The sequence below is a fragment of the Vicugna pacos genome, chromosome 18 (genome assembly GCF_048564905.1).
Source record: "Vicugna pacos chromosome 18, VicPac4, whole genome shotgun sequence".
In the NCBI taxonomy this organism is placed as follows: Eukaryota; Metazoa; Chordata; class Mammalia; order Artiodactyla; family Camelidae; genus Vicugna; species Vicugna pacos.
Window position 1 is genome coordinate 31586526 of NC_133004.1, and position 14646 is coordinate 31601171.

Here is a 14646-nt window from a genome sequence, read left to right on the forward strand (position 1 = left end):
CCATGAACCGTTCAGGGAGTCGATGAATTTCTTAATTCAGTCATTCAATGAACATCTGTTAAGCATCTACTAATAAGTGTCATGCTTGGTGTTCTCGCCCACAATACTGCTTGATCAGAACTGCACACAGAATTACCTACGAAAAGGCACACATAACCAAGCCTCTCCCCCCAGCACAGCACTTCTCAGTGCTGACTGCACACTGGAGCCACCTGGAGAGCTTTTCAAAATTCTGATGCCAGAGCCTCACTCTCAACCAATTAACTCAGCACCTCTGCAAGTGGGACCCAGGCATCCCCGGGTGATTCCCATGGGCAGCCAAGGGAGACAGCCACTGTCCTCGAAAATCCAAACATACGTTTATAAAAAGCTCCCTACGGCCTCCAGAACTGTGAGAAAATAAATGTCTGTGGTTTTTTGTTTTTTTGTTTCTGATTTAAAAAAAAAAAAAAAGCTCCCTACGTGGTTACAATACACACCCTGGGGCAGTTCATTGATTCACTCATCTGGTAAATGCTTAATGAGCATCTATTATGTGTCAGATACTATGCTGGGTATCGGAGGCAGAGCAGAGACTAAGAAATCTAAATCTCTGTCCTCACAAAGTTGACACTGTAGCAGAGAGAACCAACAGCAATAAATAACCAATACATAAAAACAATCACAAATCATAATTAATGCCCCAAGGCCCATAAATTAGGATGTGACACAAAGAATAACAGAGGGACCATCTTGGGGCAGGAGGGGACAGGGAAGACTTCCTGAGGGACACAGGAGCTGAAGTCTGACAAGACCGAGGGGAAAAGCATTCCAGGGGGTAGAAACTGCCAGTGCAAAAGCCCTGCGGTGGGTAAGAGCTCAGAGTAAGAAAGTGGCCAGTGTGACGGGGCATCCGAGGTGAGGAAGGGGTAGGTGTGAGGTGGGATGAGGCTGAGAGAGAGCAGGAGCCAGACCAGGCAGGGCCGTGGAGGAACTGAGGTTAAACTCCTGACTGGGATCATCTCTGCAGTCCTTACGAGGACTCAGCAAGGAGCAGGAGGCTCAGAAGATGAAGTGATAACTATAAAGAAACACAGCTCAAGAGGGTCTCCACTGGGACGCACGGCCAGGTCATGGCAAAGCAGAGGCCACGGGCCCCCCAAAACTGGTTCTCACCCTTCTGGCCACGAGCCCCTTTTGTGCCCAATGGCAGCCCCGGCTACTGATGCATCTGGTGCCAGGACAGCATTGTCTCCCTCCCCACCCGCCCTGCCCGCCTCACAGGCACCATCACCATGGGAACCGAGCCAGCCAATCAGAACACTCCCTTTTAAAAGGGAGCCTTATAAATTGAGCCTCCACTGCCCCGAAGCGCCACACTCCACATTCAGAGGCCTCCAGGCCCCCTCCTCCTGGAGAAACCAGTTCAGTTGCCCCCCACTTTCCTCCAGGATAGAAAAGAGGAGTCTCCCGCCTGGAATGCTAGGGGCCCAGGTCCAGGCCTCCAGTCATCCAGCTTAGAGCCCCATTCCACCTGCCATGTCACAGGGGCCACTCAGGAGCCCTTGAGAGGTTCCGGTGGTCACCTGGGGAACACCTGGAGCAGCGGGAGCGACGTGCTAAGCCTGCGACACTCCAGCCAGGAGGAATGCAGTGACGTCAGCCGGCTGAGCAGTGGGTACGCGGGGGATGAGGAGAGCAGCGAGGTCAGCTTGTTGGGCAGCCGTCGAATCGTGCAGTTGAACCGAAGGCTCCACATCCAGGCAGGCGGCGCCCAGACCAGCCAGGTGTGCGCCACCTACTCCCCCAAACAGCTGAAGAGCCGGCTGGCCAGCCAAGCCGACAGCACCGTGCAGACTGGAGGGGAAAACTGAGAGCAGCCTGCCTGGGGGCAGCGTGGACAGCCAGGCCAGCAGTCTGACCAGCCTCAGTTTCATCAGCCTGGGCAGCAGCGCCCTGAACTACCAGGTGAGCAGCGGGCCGGCCAGTTCCACGGGCAGCCTTCCCTCCAGCCAGGCCAGCAGCTACCAGAGCATCAACGTGGACGCCAACGTACAAAGTGGGCTGCAGAGCAATTCCAGTCTCCCAGCAGACAAGGCTGGGGACAGCGTGAATGTTAGTGACCAGGTTGCCAAGGGTGAGCAGCCTGCCCAGGTGCATGTGCCTTGAGGAGGGGACTGGCCGACCACTGGAAAATGTAGGCGTGAGGACCCAACAAACCCAGACCTCACTCAACGTCGTGACTGCCCAAAAAAGTAGGAAAGACCTTTAAAAAGTACACACTGTGTCAAAATCTTCAATGGATGGCCCCATCTGTAGCAACCACCATCAGCAGAAGGGTCATCCATAACCAACCACAACAAGAATCAGCAGTCAACGCTGAGACCATCTCTGAGAACCACTGTTGGGAAGAACAAGGTCAAGTCCCATCCATGCTGGGTCCACATGTGTTAAGACCACCAGTGGCACTAACATCAGTCCTGTGAACCCCGGTGACGAGCCATCCCTAACAGGATCCGTCAATGGCAAAACCATCTGTACTGAGAACCGTCGCTGTGAGATCAACTGTGCCAAAACTCATCAGGGGGGACTACTGTTTTCAAGGCAAGGGCCAGCTGTATTAAGAACCATCTGAAGTTAGAAGAACCTTCCACGAAGAGACCACCCTAAGTGACACCAGCTACAACCAACACCAACCATGATGAGCTCAGAAGAAACAACCACCAACCACAGCTGGGATTGTCCGTGTCGAGAGCCAACTGAAGCGAGCACTGTCAAGGGGAGCCTTGTCCCTGGGGAGCCCAGTCCCAGGCACACTCTGTAACACACGCTGCCCACAGGAGCTGGGAGCATCTGGAGAGGACGCTCATGGTAACTGCATCAAGGGAGCCGCATCCCTGACGAGCATCATCCAAAGCTTTACACTTTCATTTTGAACACTGTTTCCAGGCAGCTTCAGCCCAGGATCTTCCCAGGAGCAAATGCTCCCTGATGCACACCCGTGTCTCTGTTGGACCTCAGAGGAGGCAGAGAGATAAGAGACGAGGCCAGAAATTGTCCTTTGTCGAGGACTGTTGGGACAGTGTTTCCTGTGGCAGGACAATGCCACAACAAATGCTTAATGGTGACAGAGACCAACCCAGCCAAGAATGGCTGCGATGGGAGAGCTCTGGGCCATTTAGTGAATGACCCCTAGGTGGGTGAGAGGGCTGAGACCTCTGCCCTACCCCGTCTCAGGACAACGTTGCCCTTCCCTGGGCTGACCACAGAGACTTGGGGGAGTGAGTGTGTCCACGGAGGGGCAGAGGCGAGAACAGTCATGAAGACATCCACTAGGAACCAGAAGGAAAGCTGAGGGGGCACCAAAGACAATAAAAGGTGTCTGGAGAGGCTGCACATGTGTGAGTCTGTGTGCCTGTGTGCGCGTTCCTGGTGAGGCTGCCGAGACGGGGGGCCACGATCACACTGAAGAACTGAGGAGAGAGGAGGGCTTAACTACCAACTCTGCTACTTCTAGGCAAAATCCCTTAACTTTCTGCACCTCAGTTTCCTCACGTGGAAAATGGGACCCCAATCCCCATTTCATACATAGATAGAATGGTTATGTGGATTACACAAAAATGTATATTGAGTACCTGGCAAGTAACAGGCACTCAGCGTTTGCTGCCTTCCCTCTTCTCACTCATCTGTAAAATGGGCACTGTGGTTTCTGCCTGGTTTCACTCGCAGGCACAGAAAGGACAGCGATTGCTAGTAAGGAGAAGAGGGTCCTTGACATGAAAAAAAAAAAAAACAGATGCACAAATGGAGTCTGGAGTCATGGCATCTGCTTAGGAGTCAAAACTGTTCCACAGATGGTTTTGATAAGTTGAAGAGGGGTGAGGGGTTGAGGACACCCCGTCTCTGGACAGGTGGGTTCCTTCTCTTCAAGCATGAGCGCCCCTTTGGAGTACAATGTCCCCCACTTTCCTGCAGGCAAAGTTGTTCAGCAGGACCCGAGCTCCTTCTCTTGTCCTATCTCTCATAGGACAAGAGAAGGACCCTGCCCCTGTCCAAGGAACCCCCCGTCTGCAGGTGGCTGCAGGAGAGCTTGGCTGCCTCATCACCCCCCCACCCCCATCTTGCCTCAACTGACGGCACTCCCCCACTTTCCCATCTCAGAGGTCAATGAAGGGCCACAGAGGCCAAGCTGCCGGCACAGCAGGACCAGACAACTGCACCCTGGGGCCCTCAGCCTGCAGGCCACAGACTCCTTGGACACAGTATGGCCAAAGCTCAGCTCGGCGCCTTCCCCTGACCACACCCTCCTCCCTTGTCCCTTCTCAGCACACATCATCGCTCTCAATTGTCCAAGCTGGGCCCATGCATCACACTGGTCTGCCCCTGCCCTAGCCACACGTCCCATCAGTCCCTGAACACCACCCACCTGCACCGCTGACCCCCTAACCCAGGCTGTCATCTTCCTCCCAGCCTCGGCTGCACCCTAGAACCACCTGGAGGACATTTTCAAAAACCAGATGCCCAGGCATCCCCGACTTAGCCTAGGCACCATCAGTGCTTAAGGTCCCCCAGGTGACACTACTGTTCATCCAGGACTGGGGAATGTCGCTGTCCTTGGTCTCTTCCCCCTCTGATCCACTGTCAACCCCTGGGGTCAAAAACAGACACCTGCCAGGACCAGGAAGGAGAGGGAGTCAGCTGGGACCTTGGCATGTGTCCCCTCTAAAAGAAGCCAGACATGTAGAATTCTACATAGAATGTCCCAATTTTTTTTTAACATGGGCCACAAATTCAAAAAAATTCTAAAAGCACGAGGCAAATGAAAACATTTCTGGAGGCAGGATCAGGCCTATATACCCAATGGCTTTTGCTTCTAAACAGAGAGCAATCTCTCAGAAACAAAAATGTGCTTCTATTCCTTGACTGCCTAAAAACGTTCAAATTTTCCCACCATCCAAAGGATTTGCCATGACATTCAAGCTCGTCACAAACTGCCCTAAACATGTTTTCCCTCCCTCAGCTCCTGCTCCTTCCTCCTCGACCTCTACATACTGTCCCAAACCTGAATTCAAGCCTCTGGGCCTTTGCACATGCTGTTCCCTCTGCCTGGCATAATTTGCATGCAGTATAATTTACATGCAATGGAATTCACCCTGTGCTAGTATGCAGTTCTACGATTTTTGACAAACACTCACATGCAGTCATGTATACACCACCACCCTTAGAACAGCAAATAGTACCATCACCCCCAAAATCCCATTATCCCTTTTTATATCAGTCCCTCCTCCCTCCCCTACAATCACTGACCAGATTCCTGTGCCGACAGTTTTCCAGAATGTCATAGACATGGAATCACACAGCTTGAGCCTGGCTGCTTTCACTTAGCTAATGCATCTGTGACCCACTGATGTTTCTGTTTGTCCTGAGTAGCATCCCTGGTTTATCCACCCTCTCGTTGAGAGGCATTCGGGTTGTTTCTGTGACTATGAAGCAGCTAATAAACATTTATGTACAGGATTTTGTGCGAACACAAGTTTATCATTTCACGGGGGTGAGTACCTAGGTGGGGACTATCAAGCGACATGTAAGTGTGCTTCACTTTATAAGAAACTGCCAAGACGTTTTCCAAAGGCAGCATTACCTTACAGTCGCCAGAACTTTGTATGTGTCAGTGTGGGGTTTTCGTTTTCATTTTCGTGATCTAGCTCCCAGTTCATTATCTTAACAATATGGTGTAGTTGGTATCAGTCTCTCACTACGAACTCCATTTTATGTATGGGGAAACTGAGGCACAGAAAGGCTAACACTGTGCAAATTAGTGGCAGGGCTGGGATTTTTTAATTACATATATTTTTAATTGAAGTATAATCAGTTTACAATGTGTCAATTTCTGCTACACGGCATAATGCTTCAGTCATACATGAACATACATGTATTTGTCTTCATATTCTTTTTCACCATAAGTTACTACAAGATATTGAATATAGTTCCCTGTGCTATACAGTATGAACTTGTTGCTCATCTGCTTTATATATATTAGTATCTGCAAATCTCGAACTCCCAATTAATCCATTCGCACCTCCTTCCCTCCTGGTAACCTTAAGTCTGTTTTCTATGTCTGTGAGTCTGTTTCTGTTTTGTAAATAAGTTTGTTTGTCCTTTTTTTTTTTAGAGTCCACATATAAGTGATATCATGTCATATTCTTCTTTCTCTTCCCGGCTTACTTCACTTAGAAGGACAATCTCCAGGGCTAGGATTTGAACCCAGGCCATCTGGCCCCAGATCCAGGCTCTTAACCAGGATCTCTACCTCCTTCTCTCTGTTTTGGACTCACTGGGCCCCCAGCATACCCATGCAACAGGCCACACCCAAACACAGAGCCCCCAGCCAGCTGTTTCTTGTCACAGGCCCCTGAATATAATGCCTCCCACTTGTGTCTCCCTGAGGGGAGGTGCCACTCCCCCCCCACCCCGCTCTGTATCCTCGAGGCCCCGTCTGTGTCAGAGGCATCGATGACTGCTGAATGAATGAATGAGTGGGCAAGCAAGCAAAGGACGCAGGGCTGAACCAGAGGAAGAGAGCTGGGTCCTCCACAGCCTGTTCTCCAGCGACTACAGCCCACTGTCCAAAAACAAATGTAGCTCAGCATCAAACGTTAAATACTGCTCGGTGTGTGCGCCCCAGCCCCCAGGACAGCTCCATCCTTCTCCTACTGTCTGCACGGTGGGAACGTCTCAGCCCACCCCGGCACTGGGGACGCAGCCAGCACTTGAAGTGAGGACCATTTTTCAAGCGGGCATGGTGATTTTTCCTTCCCTGTCCACGGGCCCAGCGTTTGGGGTGCCACGGGGTTGGAATGATGGGTTGGCTGCAGGCGCTGGCTCCTGAATTATTAACTGGGCTGGGGAGAGAGTTGCTTACAAATGCTGTCTGTCCGGCAGACCGCGGCAGCCCTCAGACTTCAAACAGGCCTGGAGCGGGCAGGCAAGAAAGGCTGGTGGGCCTCACATGCTGACCAAGTCAGGGACCTCTCTTCCCCAATGCTCCCTTGGCCTCCAGCCACTGGCTCCGCCCAGAAGGAGGTCATCTTTCATTCTTTCTTCACACCATACTGCCTGTTCTGTTGGATTCAAGCTCCTGACCTCTCCTCGGCTGCCCACTCCAAAACCAGTGGGTAAAGTGGACGGAGTCTGGTGATTATGATTCTGAGCCATGAGCTTGCTGGGTGAGCCCAACTCTCAGTCCACGGCTCATCATGGGCAGGGAGGGGGAGTAGGGTGTCAGAGGCTGGGTCCCCTAGAAGCAGAGCCTGGGATGGGGGTTCCTGTGAGAGTCATGTTAGAGGTGTTCCAAGGAGAAGGGGAGAGGGAAGCAGGCTGAGGAAGGGAAGGCTCTAGAAACTGGTCTCAGGCTGGTCCCATGGCAGTGGAAGGCTTTGGGGACAGGTTGTCCATGGCAACTCAGACCTGGTCTCACCTTCAAAGGGAGAGGGCCCTCCACATCCCCATGCCCTGGGTGAGGGAACATAACCCACTGGGTGGAATAGCTCCCATCCAAGTAAGAGCAATTCTCCAGAGAAGGGGCATCTGGGAGTCACTAGTGGCAACACCAGGCAGGTAGTCAGGCTGCTGTGGCTCCAGACAGTGGTCAGGAGCACAGCTCCTCCCAGATCTCCATTCTACCATCCTTAGGATGAGATGCTCGTGCTCATGGTCCAAGATGGCTGCCCAAGCTCCATCAACACATCTCCATTCAACACAACAAGAACAGCAGGGGGAGGAAGGAGGGAAGAAAAGCTTGGCCCTTCTTTTTTTTAAAGGCTTCTGAAAAATCCTATACAACAGGTTGTACCTAGCTAGAAAGGAGGTGAGGAAATTTGGTCTTTATTCTCGGCTGCAAGCTGTAGAAATAAAACTGACTTTCTGTTACTAATAAGGGAGGACGGAATGGAGACTGAGGTAGATACTGCCCCTAATCCATTCTCCGCACAGAAACCAAAGGGAAATTTTGACCTTCTAAAATCACCCTTTCACTTAAGATCTTTGTGGTGGCTACCAAAAATGCCCCAATACTTAGCAAATTCTCCCAGAAGAGGAGAAGTCTTTCTCCCCAGCGCCTGAATCTGGGATGATCATGTGATCTGCTTTGACCAACAGAAAGGGATGCTCTGCGGCTCCAAGTCTAGGCCTTCAGGGGCCGTGCAGCTTCTGCTCACCCACACTCCACTCTCCGCAGCCATCACACAAACACGCTGGTCCAGCCTGTCACGTGAGGAAAGAGTCTCCAAGCCCCCCAGCCATTCCCGTCAAGGCCATCATAAACCACTCTGCCCCACACGACCCACCAGCTGACCACGGATGCAGGAACAAGTCCAGCCCAGATCAGCTGAGCCTGACCGAGACCAGAACTCCCACCCACTGAGCCGAGCCCAAACTGCTTACCTTCAGGCTCCCAAGCTTAACAAGAGGTTGGGGATAGTTTGTTACACAGCTAACGCTAATTGCTAATGCTCTAATCTCCTCCCCTTGCTCTCAGGACAAAGAACCGAATTCCCCCCACGGCCACCACAGGCCTGGCCCCTGCTGACCACTCTAGCCTCAGTGCAAACTGCGTTCTTCTCTGTGGTGCCTTCACTTCCTGAGACCCCCTGCCCTGAGCCCCAGCACCCGTGCGTCCTGCATCCAGACTATTCTCTGCCCCGCTACTCGGTTCCCACCCACTCTTTCTTCTGAGTCAGCTCACGTGCCCCTCCGCTGGGGGAGGCTCCCTGAGCCCCCCTGCCCAGATCCGATGCTCCTGGTACACACTCTCAAGCCGCCGTGCCCCTCCCCCCATAGCACTTCATTACAGTCATAACTCTACACTTCTTGGCGTGATTCTTTGATTAAAATCTGCCTTGGATTCCACGAGGGCAGGGACTGGGTCTTTTGTGCTCACTGTTGTGTCCCCAGAGCCCAGAATAGCCTTTTCACAGTTGGTACGTCCTTGGGTCCCCAGCACCCAGAGCCATGCCTGCACACAGTAGATGCTCCATACATACTTTTGAATGAATGACTTCAATCCGAGCGTGGCAAGGCCAGCCAATAGAAACTCATCAGACCTTGACTGTGATATTAGTTTTTAAAACACGAAAGGCGTGTTTTAACACTTGAAAGTGTTGCACACGCATGCACGTGCACACACGCACACACCAGGTCTGGCAAGGTCATGACAGTGACCATTGACAGACTTACCTCTTGGGCTCATGGGAGTCCCTAAGGTCACTTGCTCTCCTCAATGGATTGTCAGCTGTGGTTTATGAAAACTTGCCTGGAATCCCTTTCTTTCTGATGGAAATCCTTCACTTCCATATCACATTAAGCAGCATGAGCAGGGGGTGGCCTCATTCTAATCCTGGAAGCCACAGTGACCTAGAGAGTGGACTGGCTCTGCATGCCTGAGCTCAGCTCTGCCACACACTTGCTCTATGCCTTGAACGTGCACCCTAACCTCTCTAACCCCTGTGTGTCCTCATCTGTAAAACGGGAGGAAGCAGTACCTCCAGGGTCATTTGTGCCAAGCGCATCTGGCTCAGTGAACACAGTAGGCCTTCAATAGAAGGCAACCATCGTTGCAGTGGATTCAGACAGCTCCCAGCTCAGGGTGTGTCCGACTAGTTTACCTGTCTTTCTGCCCACCCCACCCCTACTGCCCCAGCTCCAGCCCCAGCCCTTAGCTCAGGGCCTGGCACAAAGCAGATGGTGGTAAATGTTTGTTGAATGAAGAAATGAGAACTTGAAGAGGAAAGCGGGAATTCAACTCATTCAGCCTTCACTGGGTGCCGAGCCCTGGGCTAGATGGCAGAGAATCCAATCAGAGGGAGACCACTTATGCCTTTGGGGTGCTCACAGCCTGGCCAGAAGTCAGAAGGCATCATCCCTTAGATTTCACTTAAAGATCCAAGTTGCCAGCTGCCTGAGATCTGGTCACACTAGGCCCCATTCTCACCTGGCAACAAGCAACTGGAGCTGAGGTCGCCCTGCTCCAAACTTATTTTTCACTTGGCATAGGCCTTTGAGTCCCTGGGTTAGAAGGAGAGGTAGATGGGTGAACAGTGCAGCAAAACAGATGATGGAGCTGGAGGTGGCAGGAGGCCCTCCCTCAGTCTGGGAGGACGGGGAGGCAGCTAAAAGGGGACAGGCTATTTCCACTCGGACCACGCAGTGACAACCGGCTAGGTCAGTTGCCTTCCCTGGCTTTAGTTTACTCCAGAGGTACACTCTGGGGTATAGATCTTCCTGGGAACAGAGGCCTCAGTGTATGCTTGAAGTTCCCTCCATTCCTTGGATTTCAAAGCATCCTAGTCAGTTCAAAGATGGTAGGACTGCTATTCAGAGAGGGACAGAATTTATCAATGGTCACACAGCAATGTGTAGGCACAAGTGTGATGACCAAACCAAATCAAAATTCTTCTTTGTTTTTGGCTCGTATTTACTTTCCCAGATGCCCCTCCCCTCACCGAGGGGTCAGGAAAAAGTCAAGGTGATAGGGCTGGGGGCTGTCGTGGGGAGGACAGACACAGAAGGTATTTTCTTTTCTAGGTCTTTGTGGGCACTGGCCTCATGAATTATTCATCAGGAAATCTGCTTGAGGTACTGTCTTAGTCTTAATTTTCAATTCCCCTAATGCCAGCCAATTCTCTGCTGAAAACCTCTCAATTATTAATGTTTCTAAAACAATATTTGTTTTCTCTGCATCAAGCAACAAGCCAAGGCCTCGTAGCTAGTGATCCTGCCCTGAAATTCCCAGAGAGAGGCTGGACTTGCTGGTGAGGCATTTCTAAGGGGTCAGGGGTGTGTCTGGCGGCAGCAACAGCCAGACGGAGACCATTAAGCCCATGCAGAGAACAGGTACTTAAAGATTTCCCTGTTATCAGTAACTCCCAGGACAAAAGAAACTATAATAAAAGCAAAAACAATTACTATGTATTGGTCTCATGTGCCAAGAGCAAAGCTGAACACTTTAATTTTACTTAAGTCTTACAAACACTCCACAGGGTAATGTTTCTCATTCCCATTTTACAGATGAGGAAACTGAGGCTCAGCGAGGCCCGTGGTTCTACAGCTCACAGCTCAGGAGAATGGGATTTGGACTCAAGTGGATATGACTCCATGGCCAGTACATTCTCCATCCTGACCCAATGATGCCAGCTGGGATTTCTATTATGTACAACAAAGAACTTTCTGGAAGCAAATTACGTTACTCTCAAAGAGTGTTTGGAATAAGACACTGATGGAAGGGAGATATGGATACGATGAAATTCTGGAGGTAGGCAGTAGAACTGGGGGGATATCACTGGAGTCCCCATAAGGACTGCTCTCCTTCATGTAATACAATCTAGCACCCACGACATTGGTGGCAGGTGGGAGGAGGGTAGGAGACAAACTCCATAATCAGTCACAAAAGGTGCCTGTGTGCCACCTTGAACACTCAGACTCAGTCACAGACAGAGGGTATGGTGATGGTGCTGGAGCTTGGCCAGATAGAGGACCCAGGCTTCAGAACCAGACCAGTCTGGGAGCATAGCCCCAGCTGAACCACTCTTTATCCTCTCTGCACCTCACTTTGCCACATCTGTGAAATGGGATAATGCCAGCCTCTCCCCTACAGGGTCATGTGTGCCACATCTGAGATAATGCCCTTGATGAGCCTGGCACACAGCGAGAGACCAACGAAGGCCAGCCTCCCTTCCCTTCTGCTCGGCTCAGCAAGAGGCTGACATTTTCAAAAAGACTTGCTCAAGTAAGAGAGAAAGACATAAAGGAAGTAGGGAAAATATCTCTTTTTCAAGGCTTTTTAGTTGCAAGGGGAAAAATCCACTCAGAAGGGTTGAGGCAAAAGGGGAAGGTGATGGAGAAAAGGAGCTGCTTACTGATGACAGAGCGGTCTCTCACAGACACAGGACACAGAGCCAGGTCCAGCAGAGCCTCACGGGCCAGAAGCACTGCTTCTTCTCCAGAACTCCAGTGTCTCCTGTTCCTGTCCCTTCCTGCATTTGTTTCCCTCTCCTCTCTCTCAAAACTGGTTTCTTGGCTTTTCTGTGGATCAAGACGGACACCTCATGGGCATCACTTAAGTCTCAGCTCCAAATTCTAACTGGCCCTGCATAATGTCAGATATCCATCCTGGGCCAATCAGATATGGTCGGGAGGGAAGGGAGTGGCTTAGTAGAAACACTGAGACTGAGGCTTCTGTCATCAGGGGAACATAACTTAAAAGCACACTAAGAATCCACTATACCTACCAGAATGGCTGAAATTAATAGCCTGACAATACCAAATGGTGGCAAGACTCTGCAGCAACTGGGAACTCTCATATGCTGCTAGTGGGAGTGGGAAATGACACATTCACTTTGGAAAACTGTTCAGTAGTATCTGCCAAAGCTAAATATATCTCTACCCTTTGACCCAGCAATTCCACTCCTCGGTATATACCCAAGAGAAATGATTGCTACAACCACCATAAGGAACATACAAAAATATCATAGTTCCAGCTGGAAAATGTTCATAACTCCAAACTGGGGGAAAAAAAACATATATCCACAAACAGTAAAATAAATTGTGGTAGCAGTGAAAAAAGAAAAGAACTATTGGTACACATAACAACATCGATGAATCTCACAGGTATAACATTTAGCAAAAGAAGCCATACACACAAGAGTACAAAATACAGGACTCTGTTTACCAAAAATCTTACCCATGGTGATAGAGAATATAGTATGGGTTATCTTTGGGGAGTATTAACTGGGAGAGGGCATAAGGGAAACTTCTGGGATGTTATAAATGCTCTATATCTTTTTCTTGTGATGGTTATATTTTAAAATACCATGAGGCTAAACACTTAAGATTAGTGCCCTTTACTATATGTAAGTAAGTCCTCAATAAAAAAGAAGAAAAATGCGTATTTCTATAACACATAGAAATATAGAATCAACTACATAACCACCGCATCAAATACACAGTCAACTTTGTCTGAAATAGAGATAAGCATGGGATATATATACACATATATACATATATATTTTCTATCCTTCACTTGAACTGATAGAATATTGACAACAGTAGACTGTAAAAAATGACATATATATAATATATACCCAGAGAAACCACTAAAAAAATACACTCAAAAATATAGATTAATCAAGATGGACTTCTAAAAATTGTTCAAGTAACCTATGGGAAGGCAGGAAAAAGAAAACAGAGAAATTAAAAAAACAGAGAGAACAAACAGAAAACAAGAAATAAAAAGGCAAACTTCAGCCTTAAAGTATCAGTAATTACATTAAATATAAGTAGCCTAAATACATCAATTAAAAGGCAGAGTTTGGAAGGGTGACCTAACTACATACATGCTCTCTATGAGCAACTCCCTTCAAATATAACAATACAGGTAGGTTAAAAGTAAAAGAATGGGAAGACATGTATCCTGAAAACCTTAACCAAAAAAGCAAGATACATCAATGTCAGATAAAGTATACTTTAGAGCAAAAATAATTACCAGAGACAGGAATACCACACAAAGATAAAAGAGTCAATCTACCATGAAGACATAACAATCCTAGATGTGTATGCACCAAACAGCAGAGTTACAAAATATATGCAGCAAAAACTGATAGAACTGAAAAGAGAAATACACATATACAGACACAGTTGTAGGCATCAATAGCCCCTCTCAACAACTGATAAAACAACTAGCCATAAAATCAACAGAGAGATAGAGGAATTCAACAATACCATCGACCAGCAGAATTTAGTTGACATTTACAAAACACTTCACCCAACATCAAGATAATACACATTATTTTCAAGCATTCATCAAATATATGCCCAAATAAATCATATCCTAGGCTCTCAAACAAACCTCAATAAATTTAAAAGAATTTAAATCATCCAGAGTATGTTCTCTGACTGTAATGTAAGCAAATTAGAAATCAGTAACAGAAAACAGCAAAATTCCCAAGCTTTTAGAAACAAATCAACATACTATTAAATAACCCATGAGTCAAAGGGGAAGTCTCAAGGAAAATTTTAAAATATATTGAACTGAATGAAAATAAAAACACAATATAACAAAATTTTTGGACACAAATAAAAAATGTTGAGAGAATTTATAGCACTAAATGCTTACATGAAAAAAGAATAAAATTCTCAAAAACTAATCTAAACTACCATCTCAAGAACCTAGGAAAGAAAGAGCAACATAAACCCAAAGAAAGCAGAAGAAATATAAAAACAAAAATCAACAAAGTTGAAAACAGAAAAACAATAGAGAAAATCAATAAAAACAAAAAGCTGGTTTTTAAAAAAAACCAATAAAATGAACAAACTTCCAGGTATACTGACAAAAACAAAAAGAGAGAGGATACAAGTTGCTAATATCAGGAATGAAACAGAGATATCACTATAGACCCTCCAAACATCAAAAGGACAATAATAAAGGAATACCACAAACAATACACACAATCTACACACACACATTTGGTAACTTAAATAAAATAATAACTTAAAATAAAATTCCTTGAAAAATACTATTTCCCTAAAATGAAATAGGTAAATTGAATAGACCTGGAATTATTAAGAAAAGTGAATTTATAATTTTTAAATTCCTCTAAAGAAGTCTCCAGGCCC

General features: G+C 48.1%; 1 protein-coding gene and 1 long non-coding RNA gene across 2 annotated transcripts in view; one reads left to right on the forward strand and one right to left on the reverse strand.

Moving 5' to 3' along the window:
• LOC140687097 (uncharacterized) overlaps window positions 1–14646 on the reverse strand; it is a 48884-nt gene that overhangs the window by 24162 nt on the left and 10076 nt on the right. The gene's annotated exons all lie outside the window — the stretch shown is intronic.
• C18H16orf82 (chromosome 18 C16orf82 homolog) lies at window positions 1205–3375 on the forward strand. The gene is given in 2 exon segments (XM_072942814.1): window positions 1205–1243; window positions 1245–3375. Coding segments are annotated over 2 exon segments (648 nt in total). The 3' UTR covers window positions 1854–3375.